The sequence below is a fragment of the Thamnophis elegans genome, chromosome 7 (genome assembly GCF_009769535.1).
Source record: "Thamnophis elegans isolate rThaEle1 chromosome 7, rThaEle1.pri, whole genome shotgun sequence".
In the NCBI taxonomy this organism is placed as follows: domain Eukaryota; kingdom Metazoa; phylum Chordata; class Lepidosauria; order Squamata; family Colubridae; genus Thamnophis; species Thamnophis elegans.
Window position 1 is genome coordinate 58,767,128 of NC_045547.1, and position 15,921 is coordinate 58,783,048.

At 36.7% G+C, this 15,921-nt stretch overlaps 1 protein-coding gene across 1 annotated transcript in view; it reads right to left on the bottom strand.

Annotated features, from left to right (window-relative positions):
- Positions 1-15,921, bottom strand: part of CTTNBP2 (cortactin binding protein 2) — a 134,029-nt gene that overhangs the window by 36,263 nt on the left and 81,845 nt on the right. Inside the window, exons 8-10 of the mRNA XM_032221526.1 lie at positions 6,673-6,921; positions 4,702-4,819; positions 1,162-1,437 (exon numbers count right to left, since the gene is read on the bottom strand). Coding sequence (XP_032077417.1) covers positions 1,162-1,437; positions 4,702-4,819; positions 6,673-6,921 — 643 coding nt within the window. The remainder of the gene's footprint in view (positions 1-1,161; positions 1,438-4,701; positions 4,820-6,672; positions 6,922-15,921) is intronic.

Sequence of the window (15,921 nt, forward strand, 5' to 3'; positions counted from 1 at the left end):
ATAACTTGACTCCTACAATAATAATTAAATAGGACTGCAATTTGTGATATGTATAATAATTTGTTCCAAATTTACTTTAACAGAAGAATTATAGTTGAGAAAGAATTTAGGTCCCTCAAGTGCAGATATTGGCAGCTAATCAAACTGAAACCTGTTCTGGTTTTTAGATGAAAAACTTGACATTCATTCCTATACCTTTCTATAAAGAATGTTGACAGAAGGGATGTACCTCATGCAGAGTGTTTGAAGTTATTTATTTAGTTACATCACAAAAATATAAATTGATTTTTGGAGTAAAAGGTAAGTAAATGAACTTCACTGTCCTTTCCATATGTAATTCAAAACCAATCTATCACTTCTATTACTTCAAGAAAAGTTTTAGACTTGTGTATTCCTGTCAACACTTTCTCCTTTACTGAGGAAAAGAAATAGAGCCAGCTTGGGTTATGGTTACGGCACCAGGCTACAAAGCTGGAGAACTTGGGTTCTAGTCCTGCCTTCGCCATGACAGTCAGCTGGGTGACTTTTGGCCATTCACTCTCTCTCAGCCTAACCCTCTCATAGAATAGTTGTTGTGGAGAAAATAAAGAGAAGGAAGGTGTGTTGAGTATATTAGTCATGTTGGTTCTTTGTAAAAATAATAAAGATGGGATAAAAACAAACAAAAGAAACAATGACTCCATTCCAATTCCTATTTTTTTCTGATATGCTTAGCAGGAATCATGGTTTAACACAGATTCAAATCAATTCCCAAATAAACCAATAAGCCAGATACTGAGGGGAGGGGGAAGGATGAATGATCACACACCAGGGTACATACATTATATTAAAATGTGATGCTCTGAATAAGTCACAGTTGGTTTCATATATCACACTCAAACATGAGTCATGCTTTACAAATCAATGACTGGGTTAGTACAAGACAGTAAGTTTTCTTAGAAAGCCAAATATCAACATTATAGCAGCATGTGATGTTATAGTATAGGTTTATTATCACTCAGATGCAGGAAATAATAGATAAGGCCAAGTTTTCCTTGAGTTCTCTGGTGAGTGCTATATCTCAAGACAATCTTTATATTCTACCAGCTTCTTGTAACTGGCTTAGCTTTACCCAAGTTTTACTTTTTATATGTGAAAGATCTGCAAAACACCAGCGCTTACCCAGTTTGATGGATAATATACTGTTCTCAGTGAGGCCGATACTGACTTCTGTGGTGTTATTAGGTGTCAAGTCTTCCAGGCTTCTCCATTCATCAGAGGCGATTGCTTGGAAATGGTTTATCACTGCCTGAGTCACCACTTTGGAAAAATCATCCCAGGTTGTCTCTTTTCGTATATTTAACATCCATATAGTATTTTCCATATCAAGATCATCTGTACCATAGCAAGTTTGTTCAATCTGGGTTGCAGCAATCCGTAAAGGAATCTTAAAAGCATCTGTTTAGGTAGAATTAGAAAACTGAAAAAATCTGCAACAGAGGCATAGCATTTACTAGTACATTTTCAAATGTTTTTCATTCCTGGATTCAAGAGCTAGTTCTGCAAATACATTAAAATATGACTCCAAGAGAAGCTATGATTTTTCAAATCAAAAGTATTTTACTTTACAGCAAAAATGTACCCAACAGTGGTCTCAGATCTAGCTTTATAATCTGATTATTTTATGATCCTTTTTTTCATTAGATGGATATCAAATATATCTAAAATGACTCAGGTCATAATAGACAGTACGGTAGCCATTTGCATAGTACAGTTTAAAAACATTATGGCTGGATAGATCACCTGAAAGTTTTATTTACATTTTGACAAAAAGGTGAAATATTACAAATTTATATTTTCATTTCATGCTTTATGTGCTGTTTGAATCAGAAATGAAGAGTGTGGAGTATCTTCAGAGCCATGATGCGGGAAAGTATTTTAATAAGTTACAATGCTCCAACTTTACACACTTTGCACACAAATAATGTAATAGGGTAGGGGGCATTTTTCCAGGGCAGTGATTGGTTGATTGGTAGATTCTTGCTGTCCTTTTCCTTCCTGTCTAGCCTCACCTATTGTGGAAAACTTCAGGGATGTAGGTTAAAATGGGAAGTTGAAAAAAAAAATCTGTGAAGGACAATAGCTACAATATGAACAAAACTGCATGGATATGTTCCCCTTAATAGAAATCAAGCTCAGTTCAAGAGAGTTTATCTTTTAAAGTATCTTTACTTTTAGTCAGCTCTTTCCACCTTTATCTATATTACTTGTATTTTATCGGTTTTTATCTTAATCTTTGTACAAAAGAAAAACCATGAAGGCCATTGCTTTCCCTATTTTAAATTTCAAGAATATCCAACCATATTATTATGATTCTAGCCAAATCATAAATTTTACATCTTGTGAAGGCTCTTGCTCTAATAATAACTTTACCCTACTGCATATCAGCTTTCCCTCACTTGGCATCCTTCAAATATATTGGGATTACAGATCTTACAATCCCCAGAGAGCACATCTTTACTAGTGTTTATGATAATTGCCATCCAACTTATATAAACAAGTCATCTAATTGAGAAATGCTGGCTTAACAATTAAGAACAAATTCAAAAAAAATAGAAGTAGAATTTTTTTTAAATCCCAAACTAAAAATATGTATATTTAGAATACTTCTTATTAAAATATACATGTATTTCTACTGATCATTTCTTAATAAGCTGCCCTATATGGCAGCATGCATATCTGCCTGTGCCTTTGTTTGCACTCATGTGCACACACATACACTCTTCATCTCTAAAGAGAACAAAAAGGAAACTTTATTGGAACCATTAGATTATCTTTTCTCCCAGCACACTCTTGCTAATTTTTTCTGGTCCATGAAGTGGGATGGCATTCCAAATGTGTATGGTTAGGAAAGAAAGTTGCAACAGATGGCAAAAGTGAATACTTTAAAATTATTTTCTTCAGCACAGCCTGTATTCTGTACATCCCCCCCCCCCGCTTTAGTGGGGAAAATCTACTTTATTCCTTCATTTAAAATGCTGGTTGTGGTTTGCTACAATAAGTAAAAGCTTAAAGATACTTTGCTGCTGCATAAGCCAATTCTCAGTTGATGTAAAAAGGCTCAAAATGTAATTAACCCTCCCATTCAAAGTTCCATGTGAGAGTGCCTTGGGGAAAAATCCATTTCATGCTAATTTAGGTGTCTAGATATGCTACTTCAGACAGCTCAAATTTTAAATGGGACAGAGAGGTTAACACTGGAGCTCTGCCAAACCACAATGCTCACAAGGATGACTACAAAAAGAGCATATATGGTGAATCTTCTCTGACTGTTTTCCAAAATCCAAATTCCAGATAACAGAAAAACAGTATCCCTGGGAAAGGAGGAGTACCAGTCTTTTCAAAGGACGCATCTCACGTTGGCATTTGAGTAACATGATTATAAACTGGCAAGAAGCCATGAGCAATGCAATAGAGAATGGTCTCAGTGGAAAAACCTAAACAAGTAGAAGATTGGTCTGCAAAATTGAAATAATGATATCGTCTCACTGAATTACCTTGAGAAAATACAAATTTGGCATGAAATAATAAGAGCGATTTATACAACTTTTCTTTACTGTCAATGGGACATAAAAGAATGTAAGTGATTAGTGCTAAAATGATTAAATGTCATGAATAATCAATGGTGCTCTAAGGTGCCTTCAATCTGTACTATGTATGGCTAAAAATTATGGCAAGTCTGAAAATCTCTGACAAAGATGGCTCAAGAGAAAAGAGTGCAAACACCATAAAAAGTATTACATGGTGAATGTCTGAAATGTAACAGCATATTTTACCTTCTATTTACAAAATCCACCCTTATTTTAAAAATATTTTAAACCAACTCCATAGAGAGATGAAGTGGTTTATGTCCTGTTTTCCTCAAGGAGCTTCAAATGGCATAGAGAGCTTTTACCTTTTCAACTTTTCTCACAAAACAATTCTGTAAAGTAGGTTGGATTGATAAACAGAAACTGGCACAGCTTCTCTCCTTGGCCATTTTCACATGATATGAACAACCCAGGCCATTCCAACATTCCTGTCGAAGATTTATTTCTCTTGCCTCCCCTCTCTTCTTTTTTCTCTTGCCAGAGAAAGTCCAGACAAAAGCATCAGTGGTGCTATGATAACAGTTATCACGATCATGGAGAGCCTGCATCTTATCTATATTTTCATAGTCTCATGGTCTCATTATTTCCTATCTGGCTGTGAGGAGGAGCCCAAACAATGCCAGCAAGTAATTACTAGAGCAGCTCCATATCTGCCTAGGATGGTCTTTTGATCTTTGGAAAGATAAGAAGCATTTATTCTCCATTGGTATTTTGGATAAGGATGAATAGGGGAAGCCGGATTTAATATCAAACAAATTAGATCTCTCTGGGGCTACATTTAATCTCTAAAGACCATTATATCATTTGAAAGTGTCATGGCAATCTTTCTACAACTACAAGATCTAGTCAACATCTCAAAGGCACAGGCCCAGTGAATGACCATGGCTGAGCCATGGTCATTCACTGGCCCAGTTCCTTTGGACCCAGTCTTTGGACAATACCATAACCATTCCTTCATTCAGGCTTTCTACCAGAGAACATTCTCTATTGTCATATTACATAGAAATAGAGAGAAATCTTTTTTGGGTTTTCACAGAAACATTCAGGTACTCATATAAGACTGCTAACTTACTCAAATTCTCTAGAAGATGTTTACAGTCATCAGTAGCAACATCATGTACTGTTCGGTTACACTTATCTTTTCTTTCAGCCTCCAGTCCCTCATGGCTACATAAAACTTCTAGACAGCTCTGGAAAGATAATAACAATATAGTTTGAAGGGTAGAAGGGATCGATATGAACTGGATTCAGCTTTTATTGCCTTTTAAAATGAATGCTTCTCATCACTGAAATAAGTTATGTATAAAAAGAACCAGCTTCCTTCAGACATTTTGCATTATGAGATTCCATTAAATTATTTGGACAAGCATATTGCAACAAGACCCCACCCCCACCCCAAAGCGTTTTATTTTTTTATTACAAGCAAAACATACCCAATACATATGCAGATAATAAATAGACTGGATTAGGTTACAGGCACCATTATTCCTAAAGAGTGAATATGCAAAGTGAACTTTGGAGAATGATAGAAATTATAGTGTTTATCAAAAAGCACTGGGTTGAAGAAGACCATGGTACAGGCTTTTTATGATATAACTAAATAGGAAAAAATATATGTCACAGCACCCAGATTTGAAAAAGTCTTCCTCTGCATTCATTTACTTCAGAGGGGAAAAAATGATTTATACTATCTTCCTGCAAAAAGCCCAATGAGTTGATTGTAATAAATCTGATGAATGTTTATCAGCTTTAAAGTCTAAGGACTATTTTGCTTTAAGTTGGAAACAAGGCAGTTTATAACCAGGCAATTTTTCACCATCTATACAGATAGCTGTTGTGGCCCAGCAGGTGCCGTTGGAGCTGCGACCAGACTCCGACAGCGAGGGGCCCTATGAGTCGGCTCTGGAGGATATGGAGGACCCTGGACAGGGTTCTGACTCCGAGCATGGCGCAGAGAGGCTGGTTGGCCACCAGGAGGCACCTGAGCCTTGGACCAGTGGGGAGGAGACAAGGGAGAGTGATCCAGAAGGCAGCAGTGAGTTGTTCCTGGATGTACGCCATCAAAGAGCTAATAGGCGTCAGGAACAGTTGCGCAGTTACAGGAGGTAATTGCACTCAGCTGGTGGTCATTAGGCTCCTCTCCAGACTATAAAAAGACTACTTGTGCACACGCCCCTCTTTGCAGAAGTCAACACAAGATCGAATGTTGGAGAACATTGTTATGAGCTATGCAGGCTGGATTGCTGCCAAGCCTTATCTGTGTTTATTGCTGCCCAAGCTTGTTTGTGCTGGTTTGCTGCTAAGGACCTGTCTGTCTGTTAATTAAATGCCATAACTTATCTGTGGCTCGGAGTGTGCTTTGGTGTGGAACGAGGGGGGGGTCAGAACAGATAGCCATTACTACTGTGGAGTCCATTGCAGTTTATATAATCAGCCAAGTAGCACACCAGTTTGATCTGGCTATTTTAGGATACTGTATGTGAAGGGGCAATACTGGTACAAGATCTATGACCTGCCCATCTAATTTAATCTTTCCATTATGCCCAGCTAAAATGTTTCTATTATGTCCCTTCGAAGATAAGGAATAGCATAGCATTTAGAAAGTAATCTTAATATAAACCAACGATTAGGAAACCAGCAATCCCTATTGTTAATTCCACAAGGCACAACATTGGCCACAATTAATAGAATACAAACATATGAATTAGATTAATAGGTAGTTGCTTTATCTTTCTTCGGTGACAATGAATCTGTAAATAATGTTTATGTTTGTCTTTCGTTTAGATAATTTTGAATTCTATAATGCAGGATATTTACCTCAATCATTATTCCGATCTTAAAACTGGTTTACATTATCCTTCACCTTCATGGCAACACATTCATATTTTTTAATCCCAAATACTAACCTTGTCCCCTTTTTAAATAGCATCCTAAATTAAGACAAAATTTGGCCTCAAATATATCAGCTATGCATACCAGCACAATTGTCATTTAAATCTGATTGCTCAATATCCTAAACAATGTGCTAGATAAACAAATTGACCTTAAAGCCTTTTGATGCTGCTATGTGGGCTGCAGTCCAGCCATCTTTGTTCACTTGGTTGATGAGATCTGCAGAAACAATGGGCTTTGCTTTATGGCTAAAGAAGTCTTCACTCTCTAAGTTCAAAATGTTGTTAGCATCTGCTTCACTCTCAATGCTTCCATCTCTTGATTTTCCATAATACATCAAAACCTTCAGGCAATCAACATTATCAGCATCAACAGCAGCATGAAATGGAGTCCAGCCATCCTAGATCAATTAAAAACAAATGGAAAACAAGCTCAGCATCCTAGATAAATGAATTGGTATCATGAATGAATGAATGAATGAATGAATGCACAAATAAGCAAAAATTTTCTTAAACTGTTCTCTTCTTTATAACTCATGTTTTTGCAATACTTTTGGTAAAGACTCTACTACTACCTTCCACATATCAGAATTTAATCAGAAAAGAAAATGTTTTATCTGACTTTTTGACCCTAGTGATAGCACTAGCTGCTTTTAGAAAGAGAGAAAAAAGACTATACATTAGGGAATAGGGCAAAATGAGTTGAATGAGTGCAAAGGATACTTTTAGCTGTAGGAAGCAAACTCGTATTTAAAAAAGCATGGTACAGGAGGCTCATTGATAAGAATGTCTTGTATTCCTAGGAAATGTACAAAAAACCTTTCCACATGGGAATATTAATGCAGGCATAAATATATGCTTATTATAGCAATTTCTATTGTTTGGAGAAATGCATTTTGCATTTGTTTTCTTTAACTTCAGCTTTATTTTATACACTTCCCACTAACTTCTAGAAATATGAGGTATGATGATCTTTCATATGTCCCTGCATAAAATATATTTTAGCCTCTTTAAAAATTGCAGCCACTATTACAGATACAGATATAACCGTTTATATTATAACATATATGCTGGTTCTGTTTTTTTAAAGGCAATTCTTATGACTCAAACAAGTATTTTAATTCATGTCCTCACTTAAATCTAAATGTGGCATTGGAGGTGATGAACTCTCCTGGTTCACCTCTATTAGTGAGATACACAAGACTGAAGTGGTATGAAAGTATAAGTCCCTGAGGAAACCCCCTATATTTCTTCCCCAGCACTACCTTTTAATTTTGTAGCAGTTTCAGAGGTAAAACAGACACATTAATCTAGGCAAAATTAATGCCAGATCTAGGGATAAATATCTGGAAATGTTAGAAATTGCATTTTAATCTCTTAAATAATATCAGTTCAAGAAGGGCTCCAGTAGATCACATGTAATTTGGCCAGATTTCCAACTTACTGTTCTTTATTGGATAAAATATTTGTAAGTTCTATTATATGGATCATATTTTTCTTGATAGTGGAATAAATTTTGGGATTTTTTCATTGCCAGTTATACATTATACTTCCATTGTGCAGCTCACCGGTAAGACAATTATAGTCATTAGTGGAACCTTGTCAGATATTTAATTTATTATTCTGGTTGGTTGCTAGATGCTTAGACTAGACTTGGCATTTTTATTCACCGTCCTACCCAAAGACCTTTGATACGTGGATTTTTAAAAAATTATTATATACTTTATTCATTAAACATGAAATTCAGCCAACTGAACATTAAAAAATGCATTACAAATACCAGTGACTGGTGCTAATGGTTGATACGGTTGACCCTGCTTAAAATATAAGATGTTCTGAGTAGCGCATTTTTTGGCAGTTCCGCTGGTGTTATTGCAGGAAGCTGCAATTTGTTGCTGTATCTTGTAAAATTCTTGGACATGGTGCCAAGTGCCCCAATGACAATGGGTATCACTGTTACATGCTTCATCCATAGCCGTGCAGTTTCGATGGCCAGGTTGCGATATTTCATTATTTTTTCTAGTTCTTTTTCTTCGACTATGGCATCTCCAGGAACAGTGATATCAATAAACTGTACATTTTGGCCCTCTACAACCGTGATATATGGCGTTTTGTGCTCTAAATGATGATCCATTTGTATTTGAAAGTCCCACAAGATCTTCACCTTCTCATTTTTGATAACTTTTTCCACTTTATGTTCCCATGACTATTTGAATACAGGTATATCATATTTTTTACATAATGACCAGTGGATTAATTTAGCAACTCAGTCATGTCTAGCTTTGTAATCAGTTTGTGCAATTTTGCTGCATTCACATATTAAATGTGAAACAGTTTCGACGTTGTTATTGCAAAGTCGGCAGTTTAGGTTGTCAGTGGATTTTTGTATCTTCGCTTTCATGGCATTAGTTTGTAGTACTTGTTCTTTAGCAGCCAGTATTAAACCTTCTGTTTCTTTCTTGATGGTTCCCATCTTAAGCCATGTCCATGTGGAGGAGTGCCCATGTCCATGTTGAGGAGCCAAGGTGGCGCAGTGGTTAAATGCAGCACTGCAGGCTGACTGCTAGATAAGCAGTTCAGCGGTTCAAATCTCACCGGCTCAGGTTGACTCAGCCTTCCATCCTTCCGAGGTGGGTAAAATGAGGACCTGGATTGTTGTTGGGGGCAATATGCTGACTCTGTAAACCGCTTAGAGAGACCTGAAAGGCCTATGAAGCGGTATATAAGTCTACTGTTATTGCTATTATTATTGCTATTGCCATGTCAAGTTGTCCTCACGTTTTCCTTCAATGTTTTTCAAGTGCTGTTCCTGCAAAGCTTTGGTTTTCCATCTATTTAATCTGTCATCCAGCTGTTTTTCCTTATATTCTGCCTTTGTTTCTGTTGTTTTTATGCTGTTCTCAGTTTTCACAGCCTGCAGCAATTTTTTCTGTACTTTGGTTCACATTATCATTTAAACTTTATTTTTCTTCTACAGTTTGATGGATTTGCAATTGCGCCCTGCCCCCTATTTTTCTTGGCAGGTACAACCTGTCGATGTCACTTCGTGGATGTAAAGCATAATACATATTCAAAAGTTTGCATGTTTTCCAGTCCAAGTTTTCCAGTTCAGCCAGAGTCCAGTTGATGAATCCAGCTGAGTAGCGTATCACTGGAACTGCCCATGTATTAATGGCTTTAATTATGTTTCCAGCATTCAGCTTTGATTTTAATATTTTGCAGACTCTCCTGATGTATTCCTTTTGCGTTGACTCTTTGACTTTTCCATTCAAGATGTTATCTGCTTCCAATATGCCTAGGTACTTGTAACCATCATCCTTTGCTAATGCTTTTACTATATTTCCAATTCCCAGTTCTATTCCTTCTGGGTTTTTTTTCAATTTTTCCTTGTCACATGGATAATATAGCATATTTTTCAAGCCCAAAGTTCATTTTGATGTCACTGCTGAACAGTTGAACTGTGTTGAGTATTGATTTAAGTTCAGTGGGGCTTTTCACATACATTTTTAAGTCATCCATGCATAGTAGATGGTTTATCTTGCCATGTTGGCTTGAGATTTAGTATCCCAGTTCTGTGTTTCATATGATTATTGTCAGTGGAATTAATGCAATGTTGAACAGTAGTGGTGAAAGTTAATCGCCTTGGAAGATTCCTCGTCTGATGTTGACTTCACCAATGTTCTCCCCATTTGTTGTTAGAACTGTTTTCCATTTTTGCATATTTGCTTTCAAAAATGTGCAAATATTTTTGCTGATTCCAAAATTTTCCAGAAAGGTGTTAATCCAGTTGTGGGGTAATGAATCAAATGCCTTCTTGTAATCAATCCATGCCATATTTAAATTTATTTTTCTTTGTTTTGCATTTTTTAGTACTATTTTGTCTATGAGCAGCTGATCTTTTGTTCCTCTTGATTTTTTATAATTTCCTTTTTGTTCTACTGGATACAAACTATTTTCCATCAGATGATTGAATACTGAATTTGCCAGTATCCTTGTAAAAAGTTTGAACATTGTCGGCAGACAAGTAATTGGGCACTAGTTGCTTGGTTTTGTGCCCTTTTCTGGATCTTTCATTATCAAATATGTTTGACCAGCTCTTAACCATTCTTCGCTTGTTGCATTTTGAAGCATTTGATTAAATTGAGTGGCCATGCGATGATGGAGGCTTGTCAGGTGTTTTAGCCAGTATCCATGCAGTTCATCCAGGCCAGGTGCACTCCAGTTCTTGACCTTCTTTGCTTGTTTTGCCACCATGTCAGTTTTTATTGCAATATTTTCCATCTTGCTTTGTGTTGTTTGTTGTTGAATATCCTAGATCCAGGAGGCAGTGTTATCGTGTTCCACCACTGGGTTTTCCCACAGTTCTTTCCAAAAGTTTTTTCTTTACATGGGTGAATATTAGTTTGGATTTGATTTTCATCAAGGACCGGTAGAAGAGGTGTTGGTTTCTTCTGAAATGGACATTTTCACGATATTTTTAATTATTATTGTTGTTGTTGTTGTTGTTGTTGTTGTTGTTATTATTGCAAATCTTATATATTTATATAGGTGTATGCTTATTTTTTGGCACTATGCAGTGCCAGAAGTCTTTTTCTACCTTAGCATAATGTAGAAAGCACAAAGCACAAAGAAAGTACAATTCCTTTGGAAATAATTTTCAAACCTTAATTTTGTTTGATTCATTTCTTTTAAACACCAACCTCTGAATGCATATATTTACTTTATTACTGTTCTCTGGCTTCTCTTCAAATTACGTAAATCTTACACTTTTTATTACTAATCCGTCCCCTTTTCCCAATTAGTACATTTGACAGAATAAGGCTTCTCTGCCCTTAAATGGCAAATTACAAGTTACAGTATTTTCCAATATTCCTTATTCTGGGGGGAAAAGTGCAACCTGCTTCTTCAAAATGCAACTGACTGCCCCAATTTGTGTTTCAACCAAAGTCAAAAGTCAAGTGGTCAAGCTTAATTGGGAAATAGTTTTGCCAATTAGCTTTTTTTCTCCTGTCACAAATGCAATTACAAATAAAGGATGAAAGAATAATATTGATAACTGGTATTACTTTTAAAGATCCATTTCAAACAGTTCTTTATGCCTTGTGGATTATCTCCCAAAGTAATTAAAACTATAATTATTCATTATACTATTTGACTGAAATTCAATGGAAGTGAATAAAAAACAATACTTCATCTTAACAGCATGACTGACTACATACATTTTGTTGCCAGAATACCATTTTCCATGTCATTACTTTTTTGATATCTGCAGCATAAATTACCACATCTCTCTCCTTTTCTTGAATATTAAACATGCATTAAAAACAAAAGAAATAATTTGGAATTTGCTGTTTTTTCATGAAATTTGTCAGGCTTGTTAAATGGTGTGGCTCAGCTGGGGAAATGTAATGGGATTTTGATGTTAAATTATGCTTGTGCAAATTAATTTACCTATCAATAATATTCATCTGATTATTATATAAATTGATATCATACTTTGGAGGCTTTAGAAACAATGCTCAGGTTTTGAAATGGAGGACAGGACATTAAGAAAAACAACAAGTAAGCAAAAAGGTCCAAATGAGACAATTGCAACTTTTTTCTTTTTTCTTTTGGTATATGTGTGTGCATATACACATGTCTATAGAAATAGAAAAGAAAAACTGTCTTGGAAAAAACAATAATACTGTATATCCCTTAAAAATATCCCTGGATTTAGGGATTGCACTTGAATTTTGAAGAGAAAAAAAAAATTCCTGAATATATCTGCTTTGAAATCAGTAGATTTATTTCTGAATATCTAACATGGCATGTAACAAAACACTCATATATGTAAGATTAAACATTGCATTACATACACACATACATACATACATACATACATACATACATACACACATACATGCATTTATAACATACAGCAAAATCAGATTCTATCAAGTCTGCACGATATATATTGTTACTTTGTGAAATGCAATAGCCTATCATGAAAGTCACTGTAGCCACAGCTTACTGATATGCACATGTTTGAATCCTTGTGCCTAGAAATAGAAACGTATACTGTAAGGAGAGGAGAATATGGATATTTAAAGCAGATGATCTCTTTATATATTGTATAATGCACCACACTCCTTTCAATGGAAGTTCATCTGATTCAAGATTCACCTTTATTCATTGTGTCCTTTGTGAATATGGCTTTGAAGTGTGGCAATGTCTTAACTTGTTCATAATACAAAATGGGTAACTCCATGTAGAAAATGAAGGTGTGGAAAGTTTAGACAAACTGCAAAGGCAGAGCAATAAAAGACCCTTGTCTTATTGTGATGTGGCGTGTCCAAGATTTTGTTGCAGACATAAAGCAAAACTCTTCCAACACTGAAATCATGCAAATGAAGATGACAGAAAAACATTGTGAACAATGTCACTTCTTATCTTATAGCTGCCAAGCATGAGAATAAGAAAGATAGTTATTTCAGGAATCTTGGGGGAAAAGTGCCAATTAAAACTTGTTTAAAGTAGCCGTCCCCAACCTTTCTGGCTTGGCGGCCCGGCTGGTGGGAGGATAGTTTCTTGTGATTGAGAATGGCCCCTGCTTGCATGAGGGAAGCTTCGTGGGCAAGTGCAAGATAGTCATCGCATGATCTTGCCTGCCACCTACATGGCCCAGTTCCAAACAGGCCGTGGCCCAGTAATACCCCTAGTTTAAGGTTTGCCATATAAAAATGAAATATTTCTTTTATTCCAAAAATGTCATGGAACAGGTATTTATAGTGCGTAGAGTAGATATGAGTACATATATAACAGAATACAGAATAACAGAGTTGGCAGGGACCTTGGAGATCTTCTAGTCTTGTTCAGGCAGAAAACTTTATACTATTTGAGACAAAAGGTTGTCTAATCTCTTCTTAAAAGCTTCTGGTGTTGGAGCATTTACAACTTCTGGAGGCAAGTTGTTCCACTGAGTAATTGTTCTGTCAGGAAATTTCTCCTTAATTCTATGTTGCTTCTCTCCTTGATTAGTTTCCGTCCCACTGCTTCTTTTCCTGCCCTCGGGTGGGAGAATAGCTTGAATTCCTCTTCTCTGTGGCAACCCCAGAGATATTGAAACACTGCTTTTGTCAACTCGCAAAGGTTTCATGTCACCCGTGGTCCTTCTTTTCATTAAACTAGACATACCCAAGTCCAGCAATTATTCTTTATATTTTAGTATCTAGTCCCCTAATCATCTTTGTTGTTAGTCTCTGCACTCTTTCTAGAATCTTAAAAATCTTTTTTACATCGTGGCAACCAAAACTAGAAGCAGTAATCCAAGTGTGGTCTTTCCAAGGCATTATAAAGTGGTATTAACAGTTCACGTGATCTTGATTATATCCCTCTGTTAATGCACCCTGGAACTGAGTTGGCTTTTTTTTGGCAGCTGCAGCACACTGCTGGCTCATATTTAAGTGATTTCCACTAGGATCCCAAGAACCTTATCACAGTTACTACTATTGAGCCAGTTACCACCTATACTATACCTGTACATTTGTTTTTTCCTCCTAAATGTGGAACCGTACTTTTTTCACCATTGAATTTCATTTTGTTAGGTAGGGTCCAATGTTCAAGTCTGTCAAGATCCTTCTGTAAACTATCTTTTAGAGTGCTGGCTATTCCTGCCAGCCTGGTGTCATCTGCAAATTTTATGAATTCCCCATCTATCCCCACATCCAAATCATTGATGGAGATGTTGAAGAGTACTGGGCCTAAAACGGAGCCTTTGGGTCCCCTACTGCATACCTCTCTCCATGTAGCTGCAGTTCTATTGAAGGACTACATGTTGAATGCGGTTGGTCTGCCAGTTACAAATCCATCTGGTGGTGATGCTGTCTAACCCACATTTTTCTAATTAATCTAATAGTAGGTTATGGTCTATTTTATCAAATGCCTTACTGAAGTCAACGTAAATTATATCCACAGCATTCCTCTGGCCCACTAATTTTGTCACTGTGTCAAAGAATGCAATAACATTTGTCTGGCATGATCTGTTTTTGACAAACCCATGTTGGCTTTTGGTTATCACTTTGTTCGCTGATTCGTTGCTTGATTATCTTTTCCAGAATCTTCCCTGGTATTGAGGTCAGGCTGATAGGCCTATAGTCCTCTGGATCTATTTTTTTTCTTTTTTGAAGATGGGAACTACATCAGCTCTTTTCCAGTCCTCTGGTAGTTTCCTGGTGCTGAAGGATCATTGAAAGATATAATTCAGTGGTTCTGAGATCATGTCTGCCAGTTCCTTCATAACCTTGGGGTGTAATCCATCTGGTCCTAGTGAATTGAACTCATCTAGGGTGGAAAGGTGTTCACTTACCATTTTCTTGCCTATTTTAACTTGTTTTACTAATCTGTTTTTTTATTGTACTGTTTTAGATAGGTTGGACTGTTTTTTCCTTTTGTGTAAAGATGGATGCAAAAAATGAGTTGAGCAGTACTTCTTTCTTCCTATTGCTTGTCACCTTCTTGCCACTTTCTCCCATTAATAGATTTTTTTCTTGTTTTTTACATATTGAAAGCAGCTTTTTTGTTATTTACTTTTGTCGCAAGCCTTCGTTCATTTTAAGTCTTAGCTTCCCACACTTCATTTTTGCAGGCTTGGGCTATTTGCTGATATTCTGTTAGTTATGTGCCCCTCTTTTCACTTATTATACTTCTCCTTTCAATTTATTAGAGAGTTCTTTATGCAGTCATGCTGGTTTCTTTTGACAGCTGCTATTTTTCTTCTTCTTTGGTATTGTGCTACACTGGGCTTTTATAATCTCACTTTTCAAAGTTTCCCAAGCTTCTTGTTTTCCCCAAGTTTTCTCCTTGAAGATTCTCATCCATGGAATCCTTCCCAAGCTCTCTCTGAGATTATTGAAATTAGCTCTCTTAAAGTCCAAGACTCTAGTTAGACTTTGTTCCATTGCTTGTGTTTGAATAATGTTGAATTCCAGTATTTCATGATTACTCTCTCCCTCCCCCAAGGTTCCTGTAGCTTCAATACTTTCTCATCATTTCATCTCTGTTAGTGAGAATTAAGTCCAATATGGCTGATCCCCTAGATCCCTTCTCTACTTTTGGGGGACAAAGTTGTCTGCTTGGTTATTAGCAGTCACTCTCTCTCTCTCAGCCCATTGCATCTTGTAGAGTTCCTGTTGTGGCCCAGCAGGAGCCATTGGAGCTGCCACCAGACTCCAACAGCGAGGGGCCCTATGAGTCAGCTCTGGAGGATGTGGAGGACCCTGAATAGGGTTCCAACTCTGAGCAGGGCACAGGTGGCACCTGAGCCTTGGACCAGTGGGGAGGAGACAAGGGAGAGTGATCCAGAAGCCAGCAGTGAGTTGTTCCTGGATGCACACCATCGAAGAGCTACTAGGCATCAGGAA